Below are 27,171 nucleotides of genomic sequence, written 5' to 3'. Positions count from 1 at the left end.
TCCCACTAGAAAGTCTTATTAAAGGTACATCTCCTTCAAGAGGCCTTCCCTGAGTAAGCCAGCCCTCATTTCCTTTTCTTCCACTCCTTTATGCATTTCCCTGATTAGCTCCCTTTATTCATCACCACCTCCCGCAGCCCCACAACACTTATGCACATATCCTTAATTTATTTATTTAAATTAACGTCTAGCTCCCCCTCTAGACTGTAAGCTCACTGTAAGCAGGGAATGTGTCTGTAATATTGTTGTATTCTCCCAAGCTGTTAGTACAGTGCTCTGTACTCAAATACTCAATAAGTACAATTGATTGATTGATTGACTGGTGAAGAATCTGTTCTGCTTCTAGTTTCCTAAGCCAAACAAATACAGGAATCAGCTGCCACTTTCTACAGTGTAGATACAAACAGTAGTTTACTTTATTAAGGAAAAAAAAATGATAGGCAAAAGCAGCTACCTCATCACTTTATCAGCTGTTGGAAAGTAGTGCAAATCAGTGGTGGAGATACATATGTACTGTGAGAATACTTGGTGAAGATCAGATGAGGCTGGAGATCACTTCTTGTGGCAGGCCAGCCTGAGAGAACATATACTGGGGGCTTTGTTAACATGTTTCTTGGGGAATCCTATTAACCAGATGAAGTTGAAAGCCAAATTTTCAAGCCAGACAAGTTTTAGCCAATCCATTTGGGAAGTTTGTTCACAATGTGACTTTTGTCTTACTCTGGGTGGACTTTGACTTAGTGTTCTTCCAGAAATGCTTGGGAAGAACTTAATCAATAGTACTTATTGTTCCTCAAACAGCACATGTTTACAGAGGTAGCTCTATGAGGTCAAGCTTGGTTTCCATGATAATTAAACTCAAGGAAGGGAAATAAATGACTGACTCCCAGTCCACAATGGTCCCTGGTTCCATTAGGTACTGATGTTGAAAAAGCAAACTGATCCTTTTTTCTTATTGAAGTCAGCATCAGTTTGTCATGCATTGTGAGTGGAGGGAAGAGTTTCGGATCCAGAGGTTTTCTCTAGCCTTTTTCAGAGCCCTTTGACTTCTTGTGAGTTTTGTCAATTGAAGCTTTCTAATCACTGAGCTGCAGTTAGACATTTAAGGGGCTCTACATAAATTCATTCCATAATTCAACTCTTCTTGGCCTATGCTCAATGAGGAAAATGTAATGGTGTTATGGTTTAGGAACAACTTTCATTGCTCTGGGGATTATGTTCAATGCCCAGCCACCATGCAGGCAAAACCAACCCATCTGGTCATGTGCTACAAAGCAGATGCCAGGAGGAGTCTCAGAAGGGCATGAGAGAGTTGCTGGGTAGAGGGTGGTGACCACAAGACCATGGCATTTCCTCACCTCTGTAGCCACAAACCCTGGAAGTAGTAAGACGTGGAGGTGTCAAGAGGCTTTCACTTGGACAAGTGACTAAGTGACTTGACTTCACTCCCCAATCTCTATGACTGCATTTCACTCTACTATAGAACTGTACTAATTTTTTCTTTTCTTCCTCCAGCTCCTGCTCCCTCTCCTTTTCTCCATCATCATTATCTCCACCACCATCATTCTCCTCCTTCCTCCTCATTGTTTAATATTTATTGAGTACCCACTGAGATACAAACCCTATGCAAGAGGCTTTGGATACTTTGTGGCAGAGAACAGATAAATGCTTGCCTAGGTAAATATTTGATTCAGTGTCAGTCCTAGTAGGAATAAATATAGGGCTTTCCCATACATTCAGGTAGCCTTGCCTTTGTTTCTCACTTTAAATATATTTCCCCACAAGAATATCTTAAATACAATAAGACGATCTGATATGGGCAGTATTAATCTTAATTCTTCGAGGTTAGACAACTATAGGTTGGGAAATGCATTTTACATGCTGGGCCACTTTTTTTTTCCCTTTATGGTTTAGAGAGTGAACCTGAGAACTTTTACCCTCATTTTCAGACCTGGTGAGGGGCTGCTGGTTGTCCTAAGCCGGGGAAGTGTTCAGGAGCTAGCCCACAATCCACTTGAAAGTATCTTGATGTGAGGCCTTGCCCCACCTACTACATGTATTTGCTTGATGTATTTTGGTGAGTCTTGATTTCTGTCTGCTTCCAGCGCCAACATCTGGGGAGAGTCATTCCTGCATGACTGGATTCCTTCTTTCTTCCTTTCTGAGAGAATTCCACCATGTCCATTGGGTCATCTCAGCACCCCAACTGGTCCCCTGATTAATTTGGTAACTTGGTATATATGCTCTACAGTGTTTTGGATTTCAATCTTGGTATTATGGTCTCTGGCTGAAAAAAATGCTATTTTTGCTCCCTGATTCAATAGAAAGGTACATCAGTTTAGACGATGCCTCCTAGGAGTGATGGCATCTCTTGGCAGGTTAAATGGGATCTCTCAGTCTGAACTGTATTTGAAGGTTCCAAACACGTTGTCACGGGGGAGATCATTTGTATTCACATACTGGAACTTATTAACCTGGATGGATACAGTGTTGTTGGCCTTTAAGTCTCCCAGAAGGAATTGGAAGAGGTCTTGGAAGATACCCTTAGTTCGTAGATTTGATTCACACAGAGTAACCAGTGTTTGTTTCTTGACTTCATCATTAATGAGAAGCTCCACCTTTAGGTCAAAGGGATCCTTGGGGCACTCGGGCACATAAAAGTGTAGATGGCAGTAGATGAAATATAAACCAGGGGACTGAATCACCAGATTCCCATTGTTATATTCTATTCCATTGAGGTGGCCACTATCCTGATTCCAGGTGAGTTTAGAGCTGTTTATTTGCTTGGATACTGTAAAGAGACAGAGGAAGTCACTGTAATTCTCATGCACAGAACCAGCTTGAAAATTTAACAAGGGGTTCGATACAACAAACCAGAAGTCAAGTCATTTAGTAGTACATAGTGAACTCTTACTGGTTACAGAGCACTGTACTGAAAGCGTGGGAGAATATAGTACAGTTAGAAGACATGATCCCTTCCCTCCAGGAGCTTACATCAGAACATTTGGTGCCATTTCAGTCAAACACATTTGGATGAACAACTCTGCAGAAAACCAACTTGCCCTTTTCAAAGAAGCAAAATTGTATCACACGTTTTTTCTTAACATTGTGTCCACTCTCTTCCCCCATTAGTTTATAAGTTCCTTGAGGACAGGGGCCACAACTTGATTTGTATGTTCCTCAGGGGTCTGGCCTAGGGCTTCCCACACAGTGAGTAAACAGTAAACCCTGGAGATTCTGAACTGCACTTCGCGTAAATCCCACAGAGACGGGAAGTTATTCAAGCTAATTTTTCAATAAAAATATCTCTGAAGGCAATAGTAAAAACTAATGCCCTTGAGTCTTTGCCATGTTACTCAGATATTTTTCAGGTTCCCTGCTAGGCTTGTATACCTCTCAGTATACTCTGGGTGGCTTAGCTATGAAGCTCCAAAGCACTTTGAAACTCACCTCAACTCCACAGCACTTATGTGCACATCCTTATGTACTCTATTTACCCTATCTGTAATTTATTTTAATGACTGTCTTCCCCTGAAGACTGTAAGCTTCTTGTGGGCAAGAATTGTGTCCCAAGCTCAAAGTACAAAGTGCTCAATAAATACCAGAGAGACTGCTTGGTTCTTCAGTTAGACACCTTCACTACTGATGATATAGCTCAAACAGCCATGTTCCTTCTTGTGGAGTCGAGACTAGAACTCAGGTCTCCTGATTTCCAGAACTGGGCTCTGTCAATCAGTCAGTCCATCACATTTATTGAGCACTTATGTGTGCAGAGCACTGTACTAAGCAATTGGGAAAGTACAGTACAACAGTAAACAGACACATTCCCTGCCTGCAATAAGCTTATGGTCTAGAGGTTGGTCTAGGCTTTCACTGGACAACCCCAAGCTAGACTAGAACTCTATCATGGGACCAAGGCCCACCAGATATTTCTGACAAGAGACTCCATCTCCCTAGCACTTGTTTTACTGTAGTTCCACTCATATATTTATTTTTTGCCTAATCAATCAATCAATCAATCGTATTTATTGAGCGCTTACTATGTGCAGAGCACTGTACTAAGCGCTTGGGAAGTACAAATTGGCATCACATAGAGACAGTCCCTACCCAACAGTGGGCTCACAGTCTAAAAGGGGGAGACAGAGAACAGAACCAAACATACCAACAAAATAAAATAAGTAGGATAGAAATGTACAAGTAAAATAAATAAATAAATAGATAAATAGAGTAATAAATATGTACAACCATATATACATATATACAGGTGCTGTGGGGAAGGGAAGGAGGTAAGACGGGAGGATGGAGAGGGGGACGAGGGGGAGAGGAAAGAAGGGGCTCAGTCTGGGAAGGCCTCCTGGAGGAGGTGAGCTCTCAGCAGGGCCTTGAAGGGAGGAAGAGAGCTAGCTTGGCGGATGGGCAGAGGGAGGGCATTCCAGGCCCGGGGGATGACGTGGGCCAGGGGTCGATGGCGGGACAGGCGAGAGCGAGGTACAGTGAGGAGATTAGTGGTGGAGGAGCGGAGGGTGCGGGCTGGGCAGTAGAAGGAGAGAAGGGAGGTGAGGTAGGAGGGGGCGAGGTGATGGAGAGCCTTGAAGCCCAGGGTGAGGAGTTTCTGCTTGATGCGCAGATTGATCGGTAGCCATTGGAGGTTTTTGAGGAGGGGAGTAATATGTCCAGAGCGTTTCTGGACAAAGATAATCCGGGCAGCAGCATGAAGTATGGATTGAAGTGGAGAGAGACACGAGGATGGGAGATCAGAGAGAAGACTAGTGCAGTAGTCCAGACGGGATAGGATGAGAGCTTGAATTAGCAGGGTAGCGGTTTGGATGGAGAGGAAAGGGCGGATCTTGGCAATGTTGCGGAGCTGAGACCGGCAGGTTTTGGTGACGGCTTGGATGTGAGGGGTGAATGAGAGAGCGGAGTCGAGGATGACACCAAGGTTGCGGGCTTGTGAGACGGGAAGGATGGTAGTGCCGTCAACAGAGATGGGAAAGTCAGGGAGAGGACAAGGTTTGGGAGGGAAGACAAGGAGCTCAGTCTTCGACATGTTGAGCTTTAGGTGGCGGGCGGACATCCAGATGGAGATGTCCTGAAGGCAGGAGGAGATGCGAGCCTGGAGGGAGGGGGAGAGAGCAGGGGCAGAGATGTAGATCTGGGTGTCATCAGCGTAGAGATGATAGTTGAAGCTGTGGGAGCGAACGAGGTCACCAAGGGAGTGAGTGTATATTGAGAACAGAAGGGGACCAAGCACTGAACCTTGGGGAACCCCCACAGTAAGAGGATGGGAGGGGGAGGAGGAGCCTGCAAAAGAGACTGAGAAAGAACGACCGGAGAGATAAGAGGAGAACCAGGAGAGGACGGAGTCTGTGAAGCCAAGGTCAGATAACGTGTTGAGGAGAAGGGGGTGGTCCACAGTGTCAAAGGCAGCTGAGAGGTCGAGGAGGATTAGGACAGAGTATGAGCCATTGGATTTGGCAAGCAGGAGGTCATTGGTGACCTTTGAGAGCGCAGTTTCCGTGGAATGAAGGGGACGGAAGCCAGACTGGAGGGGGTCGAGGAGAGAGTTGTTGTTGAGGAATTCTAGGCAGCGCGTGTAGACAACTCGTTCAAGGAGTTTGGAAAGGAATGGTAGGAGGGATATGGGACGATAACTAGAAGGTGAGGTGGGGTCAAGAGAGGGTTTTTTTAGGATGGGAGAGACATGGGCATGTTTGAAGGCAGAGGGGAAGGAACCAGTGGAGAGTGAGCGGTTGAAGATGGAAGTTAAGGAGGGGAGAAGGGATGGAGCGAGAGATTTCATAAGATGAGAGGGAATGGGGTCAGAAGCACAGGTGGCCGGAGTAGCACTTGAGAGGAGGGAGGAGAGTGCCTACTTTTCTTACCTGTTCTATCTTTATTTTTAAGCCTGTCCCCCACAGTATTTGTCTGACCATTTGCCCCAATAGAATGTAAGCTCCTTGAGGGCTTTTGTTTTTAATGTATATTCCCAAGTGTGGAGCACAGTGGTCTGCACACAGTAGGCACATAACTAATACTGTGCTGATTCTCTGTTGTTCTTGATTTGGGACTTGAATGTTAGTTTTGACTTGGCTACATTCTCAAGGGGATACACAGCTACTGTTGATAGCTAAAGTGAAAATATACGTCCAAAGATAGAAGAAAAGAATCAGAATTTACTGAAAATTCATAAAGCTTGGCTAGCTGGTCCCCCTTACTGACCTTCTAGGTATGCTGATGAGTCATTAAATGGAGCCTTTTTTAGAATCTTTAAGTGGTCCTCTGAACAATTTCCTGAAAACAAAAACAAAATAAACAATGTTGAAAGTTGCTTCTATTTTAGGAGTTGGAGGTAGAGATTCTGTTCCTGTGGTCATTTTGCTTTCCAACCTGGGACCAAAGGCAATTCATTTTCTAATTTTAGGGGAAAGTAAAATTATTTTTCCTCTGTCTCTTAATCCTGGAACTCCCCACCTCACCCAAATTAGCCAAACCTCATGCCCTCACCCCAACTTTAAAGTCTTCCTAAAATCCCACCTCTTTCAATCAGCCTTTCCTGAAGAACGATCAATTTCCTGAAACTTACCAACCTTTCAACTGCCTCTTGCACTTATCTATTTATTTATTTTGACCCATGGGGTTTGTGTGTGTTTGATCATTTAATTTTTATTTAGTCTAAGTCCACTGTTTGTAAATATTCTGTGAGAAGCAGCATGGTCTAGTGAATAGAACACAGGCCTGGAAGTCAGAAGGACCTGGGTTCTAATTCTGACTCTGCTCCATGTCTGCTGTGTGACCTTGGACAAGTCACTTACCTTCTCTGTGCTTCAGTTACCTCATCTGTGAAATGGAAATAATGCCTTTTCCACTAGACCATGCTGCTTTTCTGTTGTGTTGTATTGCCCTCAAGCACTTAGTACAGTGCTCTGCACACAGTAAGCATTCATTAAATGCCAATGATGGTTTCTTCTGACTTCTTCTTAACTACCACTCTACCACAGCTGGATTTCAAGCCCTAACAGAGGCAGGAGGAAATTTTCCTAAACCATGGATCTGGCAAAACAGACTAGCTCTTTGAACTGGGTAGACAAGATCAGCAAAGAAAGAATCAGTAAGTAGCTTCATTTGATTTGAAGGAGTGGCTCACTGTGAATTTATCAAGCCCAGTAGACCATCCAGGCTACTTTTTGTACAAACGTTTGCTTTAGGAGCCCATAAGGCTGTCATCTTACCACCAACATGGGCAGCAAAGACCTTAGCAGCCTCTGAGACAACCATCTGCCAGGTGGTGATGCTGGGGAGAGGGATAAGGGTAGATAAGGTACTGGTAGCTTAGCTCTGACCAATTCCATCTCTTCCTGTGTCTTCCTCGCTTTTAAGGGCCCCATATATTCCCTGCTGTTTCTGCAGGCACTGAAAAGGCGAGTTGCTTAATTTGCACCCTGAACTAGTACATCTGTGTTTTCTGTGGTCTTGTGCTGTTGCGGGTGTGTGGCTCAAAGTAAAGTAAGTAGTTCCCTCTGCTGCTGAAAAGAAGGTACTACAGGGCTACGCACATTGCCCATTGGTTTGGGATGCAAGTTCCTTAGTAATAATAATAATAATAGCATTTATTAAGCGCTTACTATGTTCAAAGCACTGTTCTAAGCAATGAGGAGGCTAACAAGGTGATCAGGTTGTCCCACGGGGGGCTCACAGTCTTCATCCCCATTTTACAGATGAGGTAACTGAGGCCCCAGAGAAGTTAAGTGACTTGCCCAAAGTCACACAGCTGATAAGTGGTGGAGCTGGGATTTGAACCCATGACCTCGGCCTCAAAAGCCCGGGCTCTTTCCACTGAGCCAAGCTGCTACTTCAATCAGTGCTACTAATTTAGTGCTTATTTTATGCAGGGCACTACTAAGCGCCTGGGAGAGTGCAATGCAAAAGAGTGGACAAGATTCCAATTCCTGCCAAGGAATTCTTGTCAAGGAGCTCTAATTGCTTGGCTGAAATTTACCCTTCCTGTTGCGTATTATTATCATCACCATTATTACTATAGTATTTGTTAATCAATCAATGGGATTTATTGACTGCTAATTGTGTGCAGAGCACCACTATACTAGGTGCTTGGGAAAGTACAATAGAGTTGGTTGACATGTTCCCTGCCTACAAGCTTAACAATCTTGTTTTTTATGGTATATGTTAAGCACTTGCTGTGTCAAACACTGCTCTAAGTGCTGGGATTGATACAAATTAATTAGGTAGGACGCAGTCCCTGTCCCACATGGGACTCACAGTCTAAGGGAGACTCTTACTGATTTTTTTCTCCAAGGGTGGAGAGGAGGCAGCCTGTTCTATAATCTTTCCTCCCTCTGAATCTCCTCCCTATCCAGGACTGAATTTGGCTGCAGGAGAGAATGGCGTAAAAGCTGGCAATAGAAAGTGCCCAGGAAAATGTGTGGCCTAGTGTAAGAGTCTGGGCCTGGGAGTCAGAGGACTTGGGTTCTAATCCCAGCTCTGTCACTTGTCTGCTGTTTGACCTTGGGCAAAACACTTCACTTCTCTGGGCCACAGTTAACTCATCTGTAAAATGGGAATTAAGACTGTGAGCTCCATGTAGGACAGGGACAATGTCCAACCCTATTATCTTGTATCTAAGTGCAGCTTAGTACAGTGACTGTCACAGAGTAAGCACTTAAACAATTCCATTAAAAAAAATGGTTGTCTCTATAAAGATGACACACTTCAGAGCTTTTGGCACCTTCATCTCTGTGCTTACACTTGCCCTTTTTCATGCAGCCTCCCTCTTCAAAGCCTGACTATATGGTGATAAAGATGGAAAGCTGCACAGACCAGCAAATGCCACCTAGGTTTAGAGACACTCTCATTCGGGGAACTTTCAAATTTCTAGATCCCCTCTACTGGCCCCTCGGGATTGCAGATAGCCTCTTAGCAGGGCAAGGCTGACTCTACTGGACAATGCATATCAGCAAGCCCAAAATCGCCTTTCTTTTGGCAGTTTTTTTCTATACGTATGTTACAAGGTGACAATAATTGCACTTCTGAGAACCAAGGATGGAAAAAAAATGACTCTCTAAACATTAGCATTTCCTGAGCTCAAATTACCATATCTATTTTTAACTCGGGTTAGCTTTTGTGTTGATGATTTACAGCAGTAACTGCCATGATTTTAGAACTTAAGGAAAAAATATTCTTGTTGCTGGTCGTCAGCAGAGGAAGGTATAGTTTTTGACAGGAAAGTTCTTTTTTTCTTATATTTCCCAGGGCCAACCCAACCCTCACTGTGAACAATTTCAGGAGAACAGTAGGTGAACAGGGGTCATACTTCTGGAAATGCACCACACACCTGACCCCCTCTTAGAAGCCATCTGGGAATCTTGTTGCAAGCTCGCTCATCTGATTGTTCAATAGCATTTTGGTCTTTCCCTGTTTCCTGCTCTGCTACCTGTTTATGGATTCCCAGAGCAGCTCAGAACCCAACGGTTTCCAGTGAGGGGAAGGGAAAAGTGTGACACTACCAGCATTCCTGGGCTTAAGTTGTCACTCACATAAACTTCTAGACCAATCAGAGATTACAAGGGCGAAGGCAGCCACCCATGGCCTAGTCCTGCCTGGGCTGATTTGGTGGGTTTGAAGCCAGTTCCCAAATATTGCAAGATTATTTACATGTTGCTTGTGCTTTCAGTTGGAGTGACGAGAGATCCAGCCATGGTTTTGTGTGAAGAATCAGGTGCCTTTGTGGTAGTCTGGCATAAGTATATTTTCTTTGCCTTGGTGTTGGAAAAGGAATGACAGTTTTTTCATTTTTTAAAAAATCTGGGAAGGATAAATTGACTAAGGCCTTTATTTCCCTGTCTGCCCTACCCTCTGCATTGACTGAACTTAGAGAAGCGGCGTGACCTACTGGACAGAGCACAAGCCTGGAAGTCAGAAGGACCTGGGTTCCAATCCCAGTTCTGCCACTTGTCTGCCATGTGACTTTGGGCAAGTCACTTCAGTTCCTCAGGCCTCAGTTCCCTCATCTGCCAAATGGGGATTAATACTGTGAGCCCCATGTGGGGAATGGAGTATGTCCAACCTGATTATCTTGCAGCCTTTAGTACAGTGCCTGGCACATGGTAAGTGCTTAAAAAATCCAAGAATAACATCAATAATTTGGCTGTGTACCCCTTAAGCACTTTGATATTCATCCCAGCCCCACAATACTTAGGTAAATATTCTTATACTCTACTATTTCCCCTATCCCTAATATATTTTAATGTTTGTCTCCCCCTGTAGACAAACTCTTTGTGGGCAGAGATGACATCTACCACCTCTGTTATATTTTCCCAAGCGCTTAGTACAATGCTCTGCACACTGTAAATGTTTAGTAAATACCACTGGTTGATTGAGAGCATTCCAACATTCATGCACTTCTCCCAGTGCTTAGTACCGGAGCTGTCATAGGGTGATGATGTCAGAATGGACAGATGACCCTCGGTTCTGAGACTTTGCGATCAAAAGCCTTAACAAGGGAATTGATCAGAATGTTAGGAGTCTGCCCAGTGCTTCTCATACTCTCCCATCCCTGCCAGTCATGTGCCTTCTGAGGTGTGGTAATAATAACAATTGTGGCGTTTGTTAAGGGCTTCCTATGTGCCAGATACTGAGCTATGCACTGGGGTGGATACAAGCAAATTGGGTCGTACACAGTCCCTGTCCTATGTGGGCTCACAGTCTCAATCCCCATTTTACAGATGAGGTAACTGAGGCACAGAGAATTGAAGTGTCTTGCCCAAGGTCATATAACAGACAAGCGGTGGACGTATGACCTTCTGATTCCCAGGCCTGTGCTCTATCCACTATGCTGGAGATGAGTTAGATGGTGGGCAGGGGCACAACACTTTGTGAGGAGTATACAAACGTGTTTTATATGCAGGACTCATTGGTGGCTGAAATGACCACAGTACAGATACTGTTATACAGCTATCATGCCCACAGACTGTCATGGCCTGGCAGTCTTGTCAGCCACTGTGGTCTTTGCTGCCCAAGTTGGTAATTTTTCAGCATTTCTGTTGGGTGTGACCAATTTGCTGAACACCCTGGGTTGTTCTTAGAGAAACAGCATAGCCTAGTGGAAAAAACATGGGCCTATGAGTCAGAGAACCTGGGTTCTAATTCCGACTCCACCATTTGTCGTCTATGTGACCTTGGGTAAGGCACTTCACTTCTGTGTCTGTTACCACATTTATAAAATGGAGATATGGGCATGAACTGTGTCCTACCTGATGATCGTGTATATTCCTCAGAATTTAGTGTAGTGCTTGGCATGTAATAAGCACTTAACAAATACCATAAGAAAAAAAAAAGCCCTCTACTAGTGATGGCAGGATGAGAACCCAGGTCTCCTGATTCCCAGAGTGGTGCTATTCCCTACAGACAGGTAATCAGACTAAGCTTTCAGAAAAAAAGAAAGAAATTCAACTCCAACAGTACAAATGGTGGGATAGGCTAAATGGGGAGAGAACCATATATATTTTTTGCCACTTAAAAATCAAGGAATAATCCAGCAAATATCTAGGTTTCCCATCACCAAGTGTTGAGTGCTTTGTCAGAGAGGACCACTCCTCATAAGTGCACTAAGGCTAATCCTGTATCTCTGCTGTGTGACTTTGGAAAATGTCACAAATTCTCTGTGCCTGTTTCCTCAACTATAAAAAAGGGATTAAATCCTCGTCTGTCCAGCTAAGCCTGTGAGCACCATGTGGGACAGGAACTGTGTCCAACTTGGGTATTTGGAATCTACCTCAGTGCTTAGTACAGTGCTTGGCATGTAGTAAGACCTTCACAAGAAACACAATTATTATTAAAGCTGAATTCTGGTCTGGCTCAGAGGAGCAAAAAGACCTGCTGCAGCAACATGACGACTGCCGAAAGTGGTTTCTTTAAAATGGCTTTAAATAGGTTTAAAATGGCTTTACATGACATTTGAAATGCTTTTAAATGTCAGAGCAGCACCTGGATTGAGTCTGAACTTCACATTCCACCTGGAGAATTTAAGCCAGTCAAATCCCCTTTAATGCTTCCTCCCAGTTAGCATAAGCAGAATCTCCTGCCTCGGAATAGCTGGCTCAGTGCCAGTCAGCCTCCCCCAACACAGCAACCTGGGAACACACAGAAATTCTCAATAGGGAAGAAGGGAATTGCTTGTCATATTACCCTCAGACTTCAGCAGACCCTACCGAGGATTGGAAGACACACAAAACCAGAGTGGTTAGATTTTCTCCGTATTTAGCTCCTAGGATGCCTGGTATGGGTGATCTGCTGTGTGACTTTTGGCAAGTCACTTAACTTCTCTGTGCCTCAGTTACCTCACCTGTAAAATGGGGATTAAGACTGTGAGCCCCACGTGGGGCAACCTGATCACCTTTTAACCTCCCCAGTGCTTAGAACAGTGCTTTACACAGAGTATGTGCTTAATAAATGCCATTATTATTATTATTATTATTATTATTATTATCAGAGAATAAGAGAGTAGCAGCATGGCCTAGTGGATAGAGCATGAGTCTGGGAGTCAGAAGGACTTGGGTTCTAATCCTGGCTCTTCCACTTGTCTGCTGTGTGACCTTGGACAAGTCACTTCACTTCTCTGTGCTTCAGTTACCTCCTCTGTAAACTGTGGATTGACTGTTAGTCCCACCTGATTATCTGTATCTACCCCAGTGCTTAGTATAGTGTCTGACACACAGTAAATGCTTATTGAGTACCATTAAAAATGGTGCCTGTGGGGGAAAAAATGGAATATAACTTTCCATTTGAGATGCAAGGAAAAGACTGAATGAAGAAAGCACTGACATTTTATAGTACAAACTGTCCTCAGCCGTAGCCCATTGACTGACTTGCTGGGCTGCATTGCTGAATCCTGAAGAGAGATTTAAGGCTGTTTTGTAAATAAGCATGACATTTATCTCGGAACTCAGCCCCTCGGGAATGCCAATACAGGGTTTCAGCACCATTCTCTGAACCCTGTCCGTTTTGCTGTTCAGTAGCGATTCTGACTCTAAGAACACACTAGAACATAGGCTGGGCTGGTCTCTGTAGAAAGGGAAAATCCCAGCCCAAGATAAATTGGAGACCCTTTCCAATAACATGTTTCCATCTTGTACTGTGAAGTGTGTGGGGGAAGATTGGGCCCAGAGTGGGAAACGTTTTGGGGAGCCTATCCCTACTTTGAAATGTCACTTTGAAAGAGAAGTGTGAAAGAGACTGGGATCCTACCAAAAGACTTTTACACACTAAAAATGACACTGCTTTCTCCCTTTTCCTTTCACTAGTGTATGTGCTTGTATTTTGAGGTGTGTTCTAGAAAGGGAGTGTCTACTAGGCTTCCTGTTCAATGGGCCACTCTTCTACTGACTGTGGTTAGTTTCATTGCTTTATTTTTGCTTTGCACAAGCTTTCAGCCCAGTGGTGTATTTTGGCTGGGATCCAAAGAGTTGAAAGTGAGCCAGACCTGCCAGGCAAGTCAATCCCTAAGCTCTTGGGAACCAAACAAGTCAGGGCAAGTCGAGAGAACACTAGATTTGAGAGAAGGGAATGATCTGTGCATGGGCATGTTACTCCCCTCCTCAACAATCTCCAGTGGCTACCAATCAACCTACGCATCAGGCAAAAACTCCTCACCCTCGACTTCAAGGCTCTCCATCACTTCGCCCCCTCCTACCTCACCTCCCTTCTCTCCTTCTGCAGCCCAGCCCGTACCCTCCGCTCTTCTGCCGCTAATCTCCTCACCGTGCCTCGTTCTCTCCCGTCCCGCTGTCGACCCCTAGCCCACATCATCCCCCTGCCCTGGAATGCCCTCCCTCCGCAAATCCGCCAAGCTAACTCTCTTCCTCCCTTCAAAGCCCTACTGAGAGCTCACCTCCTCCAGGAGGTCTTCCCAAACTGAGCCCCCTTCTTCCTCTCCCCCTCCTCCCCATCCCCTCTGCCTTACCTCCTTTCCCTCCCCACAGCACCTGTATATATGTTTGTATGTATTTATTACTCTATTTATTTATTTTACTTGTACATATTTATTCTATTAATTTTATTTTGTTAATATGTTTTGTTTTGTTCTCTGCCTCCCGCTTCTAAACTGTGAGCCCACTGTTGGGTAGGGACCATCTCTATATGTTGCCAAATTGTACTTCCCAAGCGCTTAGTACAGTGCTCTGCACACAGTAAGCGCTCAATAAATACGATTGAATGAATGAATCTGTGACTAAATCCAGTTCTCTTTTCTTTGTTGGGTTTTTTTTAATGGTATTTGTTAAGTGCTCACTATGTGTCAGGCACTGTACTCAGCACTGAGGTAGGTACAAGCTAATTAGGTTGTATTCAGTCCGCGTCCACATGAGGCTCGCAGTCTTAATCCCCATTTCACAGATGAGGTAACTGAGGCCCAGAGAAGTGAACTGAATAGCCTGATGTCACATAGACAAGTGGAGGAACTGGAATTAGAAGATAGGTCCTTCTGACTCCAAGGCCCATGCTCTATCCATTGGATGCTTCCTATCTTTTGCTGAGAAATGGAAATTTGTCTACCCTAGGAAGGAGTCTTCAGAAAGGAATTTTCACATTTGTCAAATGCCATCCTGATGCTGCTTGCACCCCTCTAAACTGCAAACTCCTTGTGGGTTTCTATCAACTCTGTCATATTGTACTTTCCCAAGTGCTTAGTACAGTGCTCTGCACACAGTTAATGCTAAGTAAAAACTGCTGATTGACCACCTTTAGGCCAGGCAAATCTAGTTGGTTAATTGGTGCTTAAATACACTCTGTCCAGTGAAGTGAGAGTGATAATGGGAGATGGTGGGGTGAAGGTGGAGGGAAGATTGGGAAAGTCATTTAACTTCTCTGTGCCTCAGTTACCTCATCTGTAAAATGGGGATGAAGACTGTGAGCCCTATGTGGGACATGAACTGTGTTCAACTCGATTGTCCTAGAATGGTCAAGGGGCAGGGGTGAGGGGGTAGCAGTCATGATGATCTGGTTAGAATTTTTTAATTTTTAGCACCAGCCTTAAGCCTCCTAGGAAAGAAGTTTGTCTCCCCTTCCCCTGGTTCTGGGTTATGACCACCTGAAGATCCAGTGGGATGTATGCACTGGGAGCATTCAACACGATGAACTAGTCCCTGATGGAATGACTCTCTGCCTTGGGAGTCCAATCTAGCATGAAGTTGAGACCTGATAAAATCGGGGCTGAACCTTTTTGTCCTGTTTCAGCTGGTTTGGCCATATTGATTCACCAGGGACATTTGTGGAGCTCCTTTTTTGTGTTCAGAGCTAATTGCATGGGAGGGTACCCCAGAAGGATCTAATTATAATCTATTAGGACTGCTATTTATTTATACAGATTGCTTTTATAGGTGTCAACTCCACTGGTCACTATCCACATATCCAGTTGGAATAATAACTGATATTTAAGCGCTTACTTTATGCCAGGAAGTGCTGGGGTAGATATAAGCTAATCGGGTTGGACAGAGTCCCTGTCCCAAATGCGGCTCACAGTCTTAATCCCCATTTTGCAGATGTGGGAACTGAGGCACAGAGAAATTAAGTGACTTTCCCAAAGTCACAAAGCAGACAGGAGGCGGAGCCAGAATTAGAAACGAGGTCCTTCTGATTCCCAGGCCTATCCATTAAGCCATGCTGCTTCTCTAAGTAGTGAAGACACTATTTTCAAACTAGAGAAGCAGTGCTGCCAAGTGGAAAGAGCACAGGTCTGGGAGTCAGAAGGACCTGGGTTCAAATCCCATCTCTGCCACTTGCCTGCTGTGTGACTTTGGGAAGTCACTTAACTTCTCTGCACATGAGCTCCTTCATCTGCAAAATGGGGATTCAATGTCTGTTCTCCCTCCTACTTAGACTGTGAGCCCTATGTGGGACCTGATGACCTTCTATCTACCCCAGTGCTTAGTACAGTGCTTGGCACATAGTAAGCACTTAACAAATGCCACTATTATTATTATGATTATTATTATTATCATTATACTCAACCATTGTTGCTGGACTCATGGCCTCAACTACTCCAGGGCTCCAACATCTGAGAGTTACTGAGTGGGACTTAAAAGACCCCAAATTGAGGTTTTCTGATCTGTTAGCTGTTCAAAGACCTTCCTGCTCCTCCCAAGACCTATCTCATCTGGCCTACTTTTCCCTTCTCTTGATTCCCTCCAGACACCCTGTCCACTTTCTGCCCCCTCCCCCCCGCCCCCCGCCATCCCCAGTGGCTGTTTTACTCAGAAAATTTCCTGGGAGTCACTCCTGGATGAGAAGGGGTGGAAGAAGGGAATACTAGCCATGGTTTTCTGCCACAATCCAGCCATAGCAAATTTGGTCCCAAGGTAGATAAACCAACTCCAGAAGCAGCATGGCTGAATGGAAAGAGCATGGACTGGGAAGGCAGAGAATCTGGGCTCTAATCTTGTCACCACCACTTGCCTGCTGGAAAGTCACTTAGTTTCTCTGTGCCTCAGTTATCTCATCTCTAAAATGGGGATTAAGACTGTGAGTCCTAAGTGGGACTGGGACTCTGTCCAACTAAATTATCTTGTAACTATGCCGACACTTAATACAGTGCCTGGCACATAGTGAATTATTAACAAATACCATGGAAAACAATAACTCTGTTTCTCCCTAGTGGACTATAAGAGTGAATGCCCAGATCTCCCTGTCCACCTGCTATCCGAAGAGAACCGTGGCCTTGGCGAGAATCTAGCCCTGTAGATCTGCCAGCTGATTTTGAGATTTTAGTGTGATGAGTTCTGGGGGTAGTTTCTGTTGGGCATTAAAAAGTCCTTTCACTGTCTATTGGCTTCTGCTTTTTGTGGTTTCCTGTAACGGAATTTCACCATGCTGGAGGCTGTAATGTTTGCAGGCAGAAAAAAACCCCAACAGTTAGAGGCATTTGGCCTTGGCCATCTGGTTCCAAGTACTGTGTGGGCTGCAAGGAGAATCAGCTAAGGGGCCCCTTCCTTTGGGCAGTGTGCTTGTCAGTGGGTGTAGATTGAGTGAGGAATGCCAGCAGAGCCAGTTACATGCTATGCACCCTGGTATATCCTCTGTACCCATGGGATTGCCTGAGAATCCTGTTATCCCCTTGTCTGAAAGTACCCTTTATCCCCTATGATTTCATTAGATGGGTGGAGAAGGAGGAGCCTCACATGATTTCTGTTGCCCTTTATTTTTTCATTTCCCTCTGGACCCTTTGAGAGCATGTGTGGGGCCTAGCCCTCCCCTGTTCTGCCTGGAGACACAGGACTTCCTAGGCAGATGCAAGCTTGTCCCCTAGACTGTAATCTCACTGTGGGCAGGGACTGTATCTGTTTATTGTAACAATGTACTCTCCCAGGGACTTATTACAGTGCTCTGCACACAGCAAAAGCTCAACAAATACGATTGACTGCCTTCCTGACACATGCTTGAATTCCTGAAAGTAGGGGGAGAGCTGGTGAAAGAAGATCATAATAGCTGGCTAAAGGTCACAGGCTCTGGCAGAAATATGTGAACTTCTTCATTGGGTCATATTTGTGAGCACAGAGCCAGGAAACCTTCCTTCCATTTGCTCCCATGAAGATTTCCAGGGTTAGAACACTGGGTTCCTGCTTTTAACTTATTGGTCTGAAAGGCCAAAGTGGTTTTTGGTTGATGCTCCTTCCCTAAGTACAAGTCATTCACTCCAGAAAGAGAGCGTGATTCTTTCAGAGAAAGTGGAGGGTTTATTTAAAGGTGCATGGTGTGCATGTTTGTATGCTGTGGGTGTGCATGTGTGCGCACCTTCAAGGAAAGCAGGGACTAGAGAGAGATAGGGAATTAAATTTCTGGCAGACTCTAGAAGCATCTGATTCCTCTCATTTCTCCCTGAAGTATACTCTTTTTCCGGCTTTCAGGAACACTGGAGGAAGGGACGAGGCTGGGGGACTAGAGAGAGTTGACAGAGGTGCCATTTAATGGCCAAGAGTGCCCTTAGCACTTCTTCCAACCATAATCTTTTATCCCGCCTTCCTTAGCCTTTGACATGGCTTAGTGTCATGGGTTCTAATCCCCGCTCCTCCATATGTCTGCTGTGTGACCTTGGGTAAGTCACTTAAATTCTGGGCATCAGTTACTTCATCAGCAAAATGGGGATTAAAAGTGTGAGCCAAATGTGGGACAGGGACTGTGTCCAACTTGATTAACTTGTATCTACCCCAGTGCTTAGAACAGTGCTTGGCACATAATAGTAAGCACTTAAGTACTATAATAATTATAATTACTGACCTTCACTGTCAGGCTATAATTCTATTATGATGGTTTTGACACCTGTCTACATGCTTTGTTGTCTGTCTCCCCCTTCTAGACTGTGAGCCTGTTGTTGGGTAGGGACTGTCTCTGTATATTGCCGATTTGTACTTCCCTAGCATTTAGTACAGTGCTCTGCACACAGTAAGCACCCAATAAATACGATTGAATGAATGAAAGACCCAGATCATCTTCTGGAGCAGTGGGAGTTACCTAGCTGGAACCTCTGTTCTCCAAAGGGGCATGGACTTCTCACTTTAACATCCCCTTAGCCCCTAATCCCCTCACACAAGGCAGGGGCTAATTTGGATTGTATGTTTAACCTTAGTTTCAAGGTCTTACCTCCTGTGAGGGTGAGGGGAAACTTGTCAGGTGACTCTGGAATGGATTCCTGCAAAAAGAAATAGCAGTGAGGATAACATTCCTCCATCAGGTTACACACAAGTTACAATATGAGTTTGGACACCTAAAACAGGAAGGGTAGACCACTTTTCTTCTTTGAGGAGCAGTTCAGAGTAACTATGCTTGTTCTTGCAGGGACTCTGAGGGTCCATGTGTCCTTGGTTTTAGAGGACAATCCCTTAGCTAAACGTCTACCAACTCTGTTAATACCTCTACACTCCCAAGTGATTAGCACAGTGTTCTACAAACAGTAAGTGCTCAATAAATATGTTTGATTGTAGTTAACGGGAGAGACTCCAGCATACAGATATCCAGATTTCCTCAGCCAGACACACACAGATTTCTGTAGGGTTTGAAACTCCCAGGTAGATTGAAATCAGCTCCCTGGGGGCAGGGATCATGTTTTCTCCAATTGCTGTCCTCTTCCAAGCATTTATTATAGTGTTCTGCACCTAGGTTTTTCCATAAATACTCTTGATTGATCTGGGATGGGAAATGGAGAGTTTGTTGAAAGGGCATGCTCAGTGATCAATAGAGTTCAGAATTCATTAAGGAAGTTAAAGGCAGTTTGTCTTAGTGGAAAGGATATGGGACTGTGAGTTAGGATACTGGGGCCCGAAACCTAGCTCTGCCACTGAGTGACTCTGTAACCTTGGGCAAATCATGTAACTTCTCAGTGCCTCAGTTTCCCATTTTAAAATGGAGTTCAGGTTTGGTCTGCTTATTACTACTACCTCCCCCCACAACCAACCCCTTAGATTGTTAGCTCTGTTAGGTACAGGGACTGTGTCTGATGCAATATTCTTATATTCACACCACCACTTAGAACAATTATTGGCACATAACAAGCATGAAATAATTACAATAGATACCTGACTGAGCATATACATATCCCTGGCCCAGTTTGGAATGATGTTAGAGATCTGGCTCTGCTTAGTGGAAAGAGCACTGGCTTGGTAGTCAGAGGTCTTGCCAGTTCTTCCACTATGTGACCTTGGGCAAGTTATTTAGTGTCCTTGGGTCCAATTTTTATCTGTTAAATGGGGATAAAAGTAACTGTTTTCCCTCCTACATAAACAGTGAGCCCCATGTGGGCCAGGCACTGTGTCCAACCTGATTATCTTGCATCTAGTCCAGTGCTTAGTACAGTGGTTTCCACATAGTAAGTACTTAAAAAAATACCACAATCAGTATCAATTAGGCGAAGACATTGAGGCACATGCAATATTGTGGCTAACATATGGCCATAGGCAAGAGGCAAACATTGTTAGAGTGAATTCAGGCTGAAGTTATAGGACCTGGGAGCTCTTGGAATCGGAAAAAAATGAGAATGTAGAGAGGCAAGAACCTCTGCTTGGTGACCGGGAAGTCAGCGGTTGAGGTAAAATCGAGGTAAAATCCAGCTCTCCCAGTTGCCCTGATAGACCACATTGTTTCTCTTTGACAGCGGTAAATGGGTAACCACAACTTAGGTGAGTCTCAGAGAGACAGCTTCCTTCTGAGGAAGCTTTCGGGCAGTGGAATAATGAGCAGCGGCAATTTAGCATTTTCTAATTAATAGAACTGGGGCAGGCACATCATCGCTACTTGAATGAGACTCCCAACCCCAAATGGCTTTGATAGATAGGATGATGCCTTGCTGCTTCAACTGAAACACAATTCAGACCTGAGACCAGTTTGGTTTGCCTGTTATGAATGACATTGGTCTATAATATGAATCTGTGGTCTCACAACTGCCAACAAACTATATAGGAAAACCTGACACTACAAAAATCCCCCCTTCATGCTCCCTTTTAGAAAAAAACAAATGCAAATTCTCAGAATTTAACAGGAAAAGTTAATTTTGTAGGAATTAAATCAGTTAACTGGGGAGGTGCGAACTTTCAGGGAAAGACCCAAGTCAGCCCTGTTCTCCCCTGCATGTTCAACCAGGCTGGCTCCATCCCTCAAGCCACACCCTTTGTCTGCACCAGGGACCCACTACTGAGTTGAAATAAGTTTCCTAGGATAGCCTTATACTCCCGTAATGCAGAGTTCCATCCTGATCCCTTGTTACTAATAATGATGGCATTTATTAAGTGCTTACTATGTGCAAAGCACTGTTCTAAGCGCTGGGGAGGTTACAAGATCATCAGGTTGTCCCTCGTGGGACTCACAGTCTCAATCCCCATTTTACAGTTGAGGTAACTGAGGCACAGAGAAGTTAAGTGACTTGCCCAAAGTCACACAGCTGAAAATTGGCAGAGCTGGGATTTGAACCCAGGACCTCTGACTCCAAAGCCTGTGCTCTTTCCTACTGAGCGACACTGCTTTGTTAGGGGCAAAGGGGTAGAATCAAGTTAGAACTGGTGGTGTATTCTGCCCTCTGTCGGGACTATGAGTGTGCCATCTGAAGTTGGAGGCTCTAGCAGAGTCATATTGGCTCATAAACCATCCACAATAGAAGTTGATTCTGTGGGCAGAATAGAATGCCATTCTCCTGTCTGCTGGTGGCATTCTGCACTTGCTGCTGCTGAGCTAATTGCTTATAGAGGAGTTCAACTCTATTTCTGCCAGAAGAAAGCCGATATTATTACAATGAACGTCATGCAAAGGAAGAAGAGCATTTTTTAGTGTAGTTGGGTTTTTTTGACCATATCCCCAGTGGCTTGAGTTCATACAGACCCTCCAAACCCTTCTTTTTCTGGACTACTGAACAATACAAAAGGGAAACAGGGAGGGAAAGAGCAGTATAGTCAGGGACAGGAGGGAGCCAGAGCCCAAGACAAGCTTGATTTCTTTCTCCCCCTCCACCCCACATCCAGGCCAATGACAACCCAGCTGAGTCCTCAGTGATGATGATGATGATAATAATAATGGTATTAATAATGCTATTTGTTAAGCACTTACTATACGCCAAACACTGGGGTAGACAGAAGATAATTAGGTTGGACATAATCTCTGTCCCCACATGGGGGCTCACAGTTTAAGAAGCGGGGGGACAGGTTTTGAATCCCCATTTTACTGATGAGGAAACTGAGACACAGATAGGTTAAGTGACTGTCCTGGGTCACACAGCAAGGAAGCAAGCTAGGAAGTGGCAGATCCGGAATTAGAACCTAGGCCATCGGACTCCTAAGCTTGTGGTCCAGGCTGGGCTTCCTCTCTTAGGAAAGTCTGTGGTCAATGTATCCCTGTTCTGAGACAGCAAGAGGTCAGTTGTCTCCACCAGGCTCACGTGAAGGGAGCTACAGGGTGGGAAAAGGGCCCGGAGATTGGCTTAGAAACCATTCTAACTACACACCCACCAGGGGGCGCCCCTACCCTAAAGAGTCTGGTGCCTTGGCTCAGGAATGGTATTCAGGACAAGCAAGCCACCCAGGTTCTCATAGGCAGACTATAGTGTAGCACTATATTTATTGTTTTCCACGGACTTTTAAGTAAAACAATAAAAATGCTTGAAGAGGGATTTCCTTGGTAATTATACACGGCTCATGTCTGGTTCTGTGCTGGGTCTGGGCATTGACTGTGAGCCTATTCCTCCTGCATTGAAATGCTTCTGTGAGTTTTCTGAACGTACAAAGAGTTCTTTTTTAAAATGGTATTTGTTAAGCAATTTACTATGTGCCAGGTACTGTATTAAGTGCTGTCATAGATGCAAGGGAATCAGGTTGGATGCAGTCATATCTCACATGGGACTTATAATGTTAATCCCCATTTGACAGATGAGGTAACTGAAGCCCAGAGAAGTGGAGTGACTTGTCCAAGGTCACATAGCAGACAAGTAGTGGAGCCAGGATTAGAATCTAGGTCCTTCTGACTCCCAGGCCTGTGCTCCATCCACTAGACCATGATGCTTCCAGGGTTCTGTTCACATAGGGACTCCAGATGTGGCTTAGGGCAGCCCATTGTCTCCATCCAAACTATCCCCACAGTACCTGAGTTGGATGGTTGGGACTGTTGTTCTTCCAGACTCCCAGGATGGGAAGTCTTATAAGTGCCTTCACTAGTCTATTAGAAGTCTTATAAATGCCTTCTAATCCCGACTTTGCCGCTTCTCAGCTGTGTGACCTTGGATAAGTAACTTAACTTCTCTGTGCCTGTTACCTCATCTGTAAAATGGGGATGAAGACTGTGAGCCCCACGTGGAACAACCTGATTAACGTATATCTGCTCCAGTGTTTAGAACAGTGCTTGACACATAGTAAGCACTTAACAAATACCAACATTTTTATTATTATTATTATTTTTATTAATCTCACTCTGGTCCAGTAGGAAGCCCTTCCTTAAAGTTTCCCTTGCTGCAATTTAATCCCATTTTCTTTTGACCTGAACACCATTCCTCCATACTGCTACATTTTGGTTAGGTGAATGAAAACAGCATAATGTTACTACTGTGTGTTCTCTCTCTCTCTCTCTCTCTCTCTCTCTCTCTCTCTCTCAGAGGCCATTTTAATTATCCTTATTGCAAAAGGATGCTTTGCTGTTCATGAGAGAAGGGAATCTTCTCCTGTATCCTTCCTCTTATTCTCTCTGCAGCAGGATCAAGAGGAAGAGGTGAAGCTCAGGACCAATGCTCTCTGCTATGTGTAAGCATCCTTTCTGGACCTTGAGGGGACTCTAGTAGATTGTCTACATTTGAGGTTGGTCTAGAAGTAGCATGACCTTTCTGAGACAGGACTGAGAGTCAGTAGACTAGGGTTCCTGTCCCAGTTCTGTCCCTTAGTTGCTGTTTGATCTTGGGCAAGTCATTTAACCTCTTTAAGCTTCAACTTCCTCAGCTGTAGAAAGGGAATCAAATATCTTGTTCTCTCCTTATTTATGAGCCACATTTGAGACAGGGACTGTTTCTGATCAGACTGTAGCAATTCTGGCACTTAGCACAGTACTTGGCTCATAATAAATTCTGAATAAATGTCATAGTTATTATCATTATTATCATTATGGTTTGAATTAGCTCTTTCTCCAGTCTTGCATAGCCTGTGCTCCAAATTCTCAGCCTGAGGCCTCAAGCTCAACTCTGCAAATAAAATCAAAGCATCTTTCAAGATGATGCTGCAATAACGAATCCAACTGCTCTTGCTTATAGTGCATATTCAATCAATTATTTGTATTTATGGAGTGCTTACTGTGTGCAGGGCACTCTACTAAACACTTGGGAGAGTATGCTATAACCATATAACAGAGTTGGTAGGTTCCCTGCCCACAATGAGCTTGCAGTCTAGAGGGGACACACAGATGATAGTAAGGAGAGGGAGTATATAGGAGAAGCAAGGCTGAGAGAGAGAAGCAGATTTTAACGGAGCTTCTGCCATAATTCAGATATTGCAGTCCTCTAAAAATGAGCCAAGTGATCTAGTGTGGGTTTCAGTTGAGCTAAGAATTAGACTTTTTTGGACCGGAATGGGAATTTTCCACTAGTGGAGCAACAGAGGGAAACCAGGAAATGTTTGAGTTTCTCAGAAATGAAAATCGAAGGAAAAATACTCAAAAAGGCAAAGCCCAATGGGAATCATTTGCTGAGTTATTTCTGGCTTAGTATCTTGTCATTTCACAACCTCAACTTACTTGCTCACAGCTTTTCTGCCAACACCAAGGCAGTAATTTACCTGAGAAGAGCTTCTTAGGCACAATTACAATTCCTTGTGTGTGTGTGTGGGGGGGGGGGGGGGGGGGGCACTGTTACACCAAAAACATCTGAAAAGAGCCCTTGTAGTGGGCATTACACGATAAATGCTCTCATTTTGAGAAATGGAAGCAAAGGTTCTTTGGAAATAAACTGAGGAGTTTTTGTGTTGGATAATTGCAGCTAACAGACTGATTCATCCTGCTTTTTTAGTCATGATTTTTGATGACTTTTGAATGGGCCAATTTCGGAAGGAAATCTGATGCAGAAAATACCTGTGTTGTAGCTCTTGGGCTACTGGAAAGGAATTTCTAAAAGCCTTTAACCACTTGTAGAATCCAGGCCATATACAATGCACCCACCCATGTACAGTTAGTACATGTTTAAGAGCTGATAAGTTTAGGATCAGCTCTCTTCTTGGCAAAACAGATCCTCTCACCTCAACTGTAGTTCTGCTATTAGTACTGGTCTGAACACAAGCACTCTGGGGGAGAATTAATCGTAAAGCAACTGTGACCTTGACCGTTATTTTATAGTCATCCCTTTAGGCTTTCAGGAATCAGTAATCATTTAGAGCTTCCTTCACCTTTGCTTGAAGTCAATGGAAAGAGGCTAAAGTAGATTATTCAAGTGACTTTGCACCCCACAAAGCACAGAGTTGAAACAAACCACACTTAGAGGAAACCTTGAGAAGGTAGGTTCTCACGCATGGGCTTACAACTTATGCTGTTTGGAAGGCAATAACAGGTAGTAGTTTGCACACTTTCATCCAAGTTTAGACCATTACTACTTTCACCCAACCCCCAACGCTACTTCGAAAGATCACTCCCCCAAAGCCTCCTCTCTCCTTATCTCTTAGAGTCTACCCCTGCTCCCTTCTTACAGCCCTTGTTTCTTTCTATTCCTTGAGAGTTCAACCCATGCTCGCTTTAGCACTAGATGGGGACTCAGTGTATATTCTGAACATTCTGGCCAGGTGTACCTGCCAAAAGGGGTTTTGGTTGCTCACTGACCTTTCTCCCTCTTGTTTCCTTCTTCTCTGCCTTGGATTGAGTGCCAGAGCATTTTAATATTGATAATACTTGTATTCAAGTGCTTACCATGTGCCAAGCACTGTACTAAATGCTGGGGAAAATACATGATAATCAGGTTGTATGCAGTTCTTTTCCCAAATGGGGCTAACAATCTAAGATGCAGAGAGAACTGTTAGTGAGTCTTCATTTTACAGATGAGAAAAATGAGTCAAGGAGAAGTTAAATGACTCTTCTAAGGTGACACAGCAGGCAGGTGAAGACTCTGGATTAGAACCCAGGCCCTCTGACTCCCAAATCCATGCTCTTTCCACTTGGTTATGCTGCTAGCTTGCTGCATTCCTGACTTCATGAATCTGAACAGTACAACATTCCGCTTCCCCAGTTGTCTTTAAGACTCAAAAGCATTTTGTTCAGGGTTCCACCCAATGAAGTTGGCAAACACTCTTTCCCCATCATTCTTCTGTCACCCCGACACTTAAACCATTTATATGATTCGGAGGAGTAGCCCTCTAGGGAGAACAATTGAAAAAAGAAAGAAAAGGAGGAAGGGGGGAAAATTCAGAATCGACTTACCGTCCTCTGAACTACTAAGACCATTATGGTTGACACAGCAATGACGAGGCACAAGGATAGGGTGGCTGTGGTGAAATAGAAATATGTTCGGCTAGTGCCTCTGAGCTGGCTGGTAACTGTGCCTTCAGACATATTCGTGGCTGCTTCATTAGAACCATCCACTTTGAGGAGTGTTTGCTGTGGTGGAGAGTACATTCTTTATATAGTCCTCTCTGCATCACACCTTATCTCCCTAGATCTGATTCACATTCACAACCCATCTCTGTTCCAACCAGGATTTTCCCCCTTCATCCTGGATCATGTGATCTGGAAAAAAAGCTTCACCGTCTGTCGTATGAAGTAATAGTTCTCCGGGGGCGTGAAGCAAAAGGCAGCAGTCGAGGGAAGAGAGAAATTCATTTTCTTGCCAAGAATTTTGCTGCAGAGGTCCTGTGAGCTACATCGAAGGTGTCTGTCAGAGGGCGAGTGGGAACCCTTTCTTTCAGTGAAGCTGTGTGCTGTGTGTGACTTCTCTTTCACTTACAGTCAGCTGCCTTGGCAACTCAGCACAATAAACTGCCTCAGCTATTGCTTTCCTGTTCCAGGGTCTCACTTCTGTGTATTCTTCTCTGTGAGCACTGTAGCCAGAGTCAACCAGAGAGTTCCACTTGCTTTTAAATTCACATTCAGCCATGGAAATTGGCTAAAATGAGTCAAGTTTGTGGCAGCAACTGAAAGCTAGGTGTTTTTTAGTGGGGAAGGGGTGAGGTGAGAGGGATAAGCCTCAACGGTCCCAAGTACCATAGGACAATCTCTGGGTTCTCCAGTTAATGTTTGCCAAACCAACGGATGCCTGCGATTCCCTCCCTCCCTTCTTTTCCCCAGCTTACGAGGCATTTAAGCAGCATAAACTTCCCCAAAGGTTTGTCAAAGGAACAGTCCTAGGGGCTGTTCTATGTGCAGGCCCGGTGGTGTATCCTGCCTCATAATCTTACCTTATGAGCTCCAGCCAGATGGGCTCAGGCTGGCACTATTGGATGGCCCAAATGATCAGCAGTTTGGGTACCTCCCACGGTAATGCCAGTTGGAGCTAGAGGGTCTTGTCATTCCTCCAGCTCTACTGTTGATCCAGTGGAAGGAGGACTGCTCTGGGAATCAGGAGACCTGGGTTCTAGTCCTTATCCTACCCGTCGCTGTGGGCAAAGACTGCACCTGCACTTTCCAGTTTACACCCTTAACCTTTGTGCCCCAGTGGGAACATACTGGTAGGGATGAAAG

The 27,171-nt window shown here is 44.5% G+C and overlaps 1 protein-coding gene across 1 annotated transcript; it reads right to left on the bottom strand.

Annotated features, from left to right (window-relative positions):
* Positions 1-454: 454 nt before the first annotated feature.
* On the bottom strand, positions 455-26,109 carry TNFSF8 (TNF superfamily member 8). The gene is made up of 4 exons (XM_038745380.1): positions 25,915-26,109; positions 18,643-18,691; positions 6,220-6,291; positions 455-2,791 (listed from the first exon to the last, which is right to left on the bottom strand). Exons 1-4 carry the CDS (start codon positions 26,107-26,109, stop codon positions 2,394-2,396), a joined length of 714 nt encoding a protein of 237 aa, XP_038601308.1. The 3' UTR covers positions 455-2,393.
* Positions 26,110-27,171: the final 1,062 nt, after the last annotated feature.

The sequence above is a fragment of the Tachyglossus aculeatus genome, chromosome 4, assembly GCF_015852505.1.
Source record: "Tachyglossus aculeatus isolate mTacAcu1 chromosome 4, mTacAcu1.pri, whole genome shotgun sequence".
Taxonomy (NCBI): domain Eukaryota; kingdom Metazoa; phylum Chordata; class Mammalia; order Monotremata; family Tachyglossidae; genus Tachyglossus; species Tachyglossus aculeatus.
The sequence above is the reverse complement of the archived record's forward strand: the minus strand, read 5'-3'. Positions and strand labels throughout refer to the sequence as shown.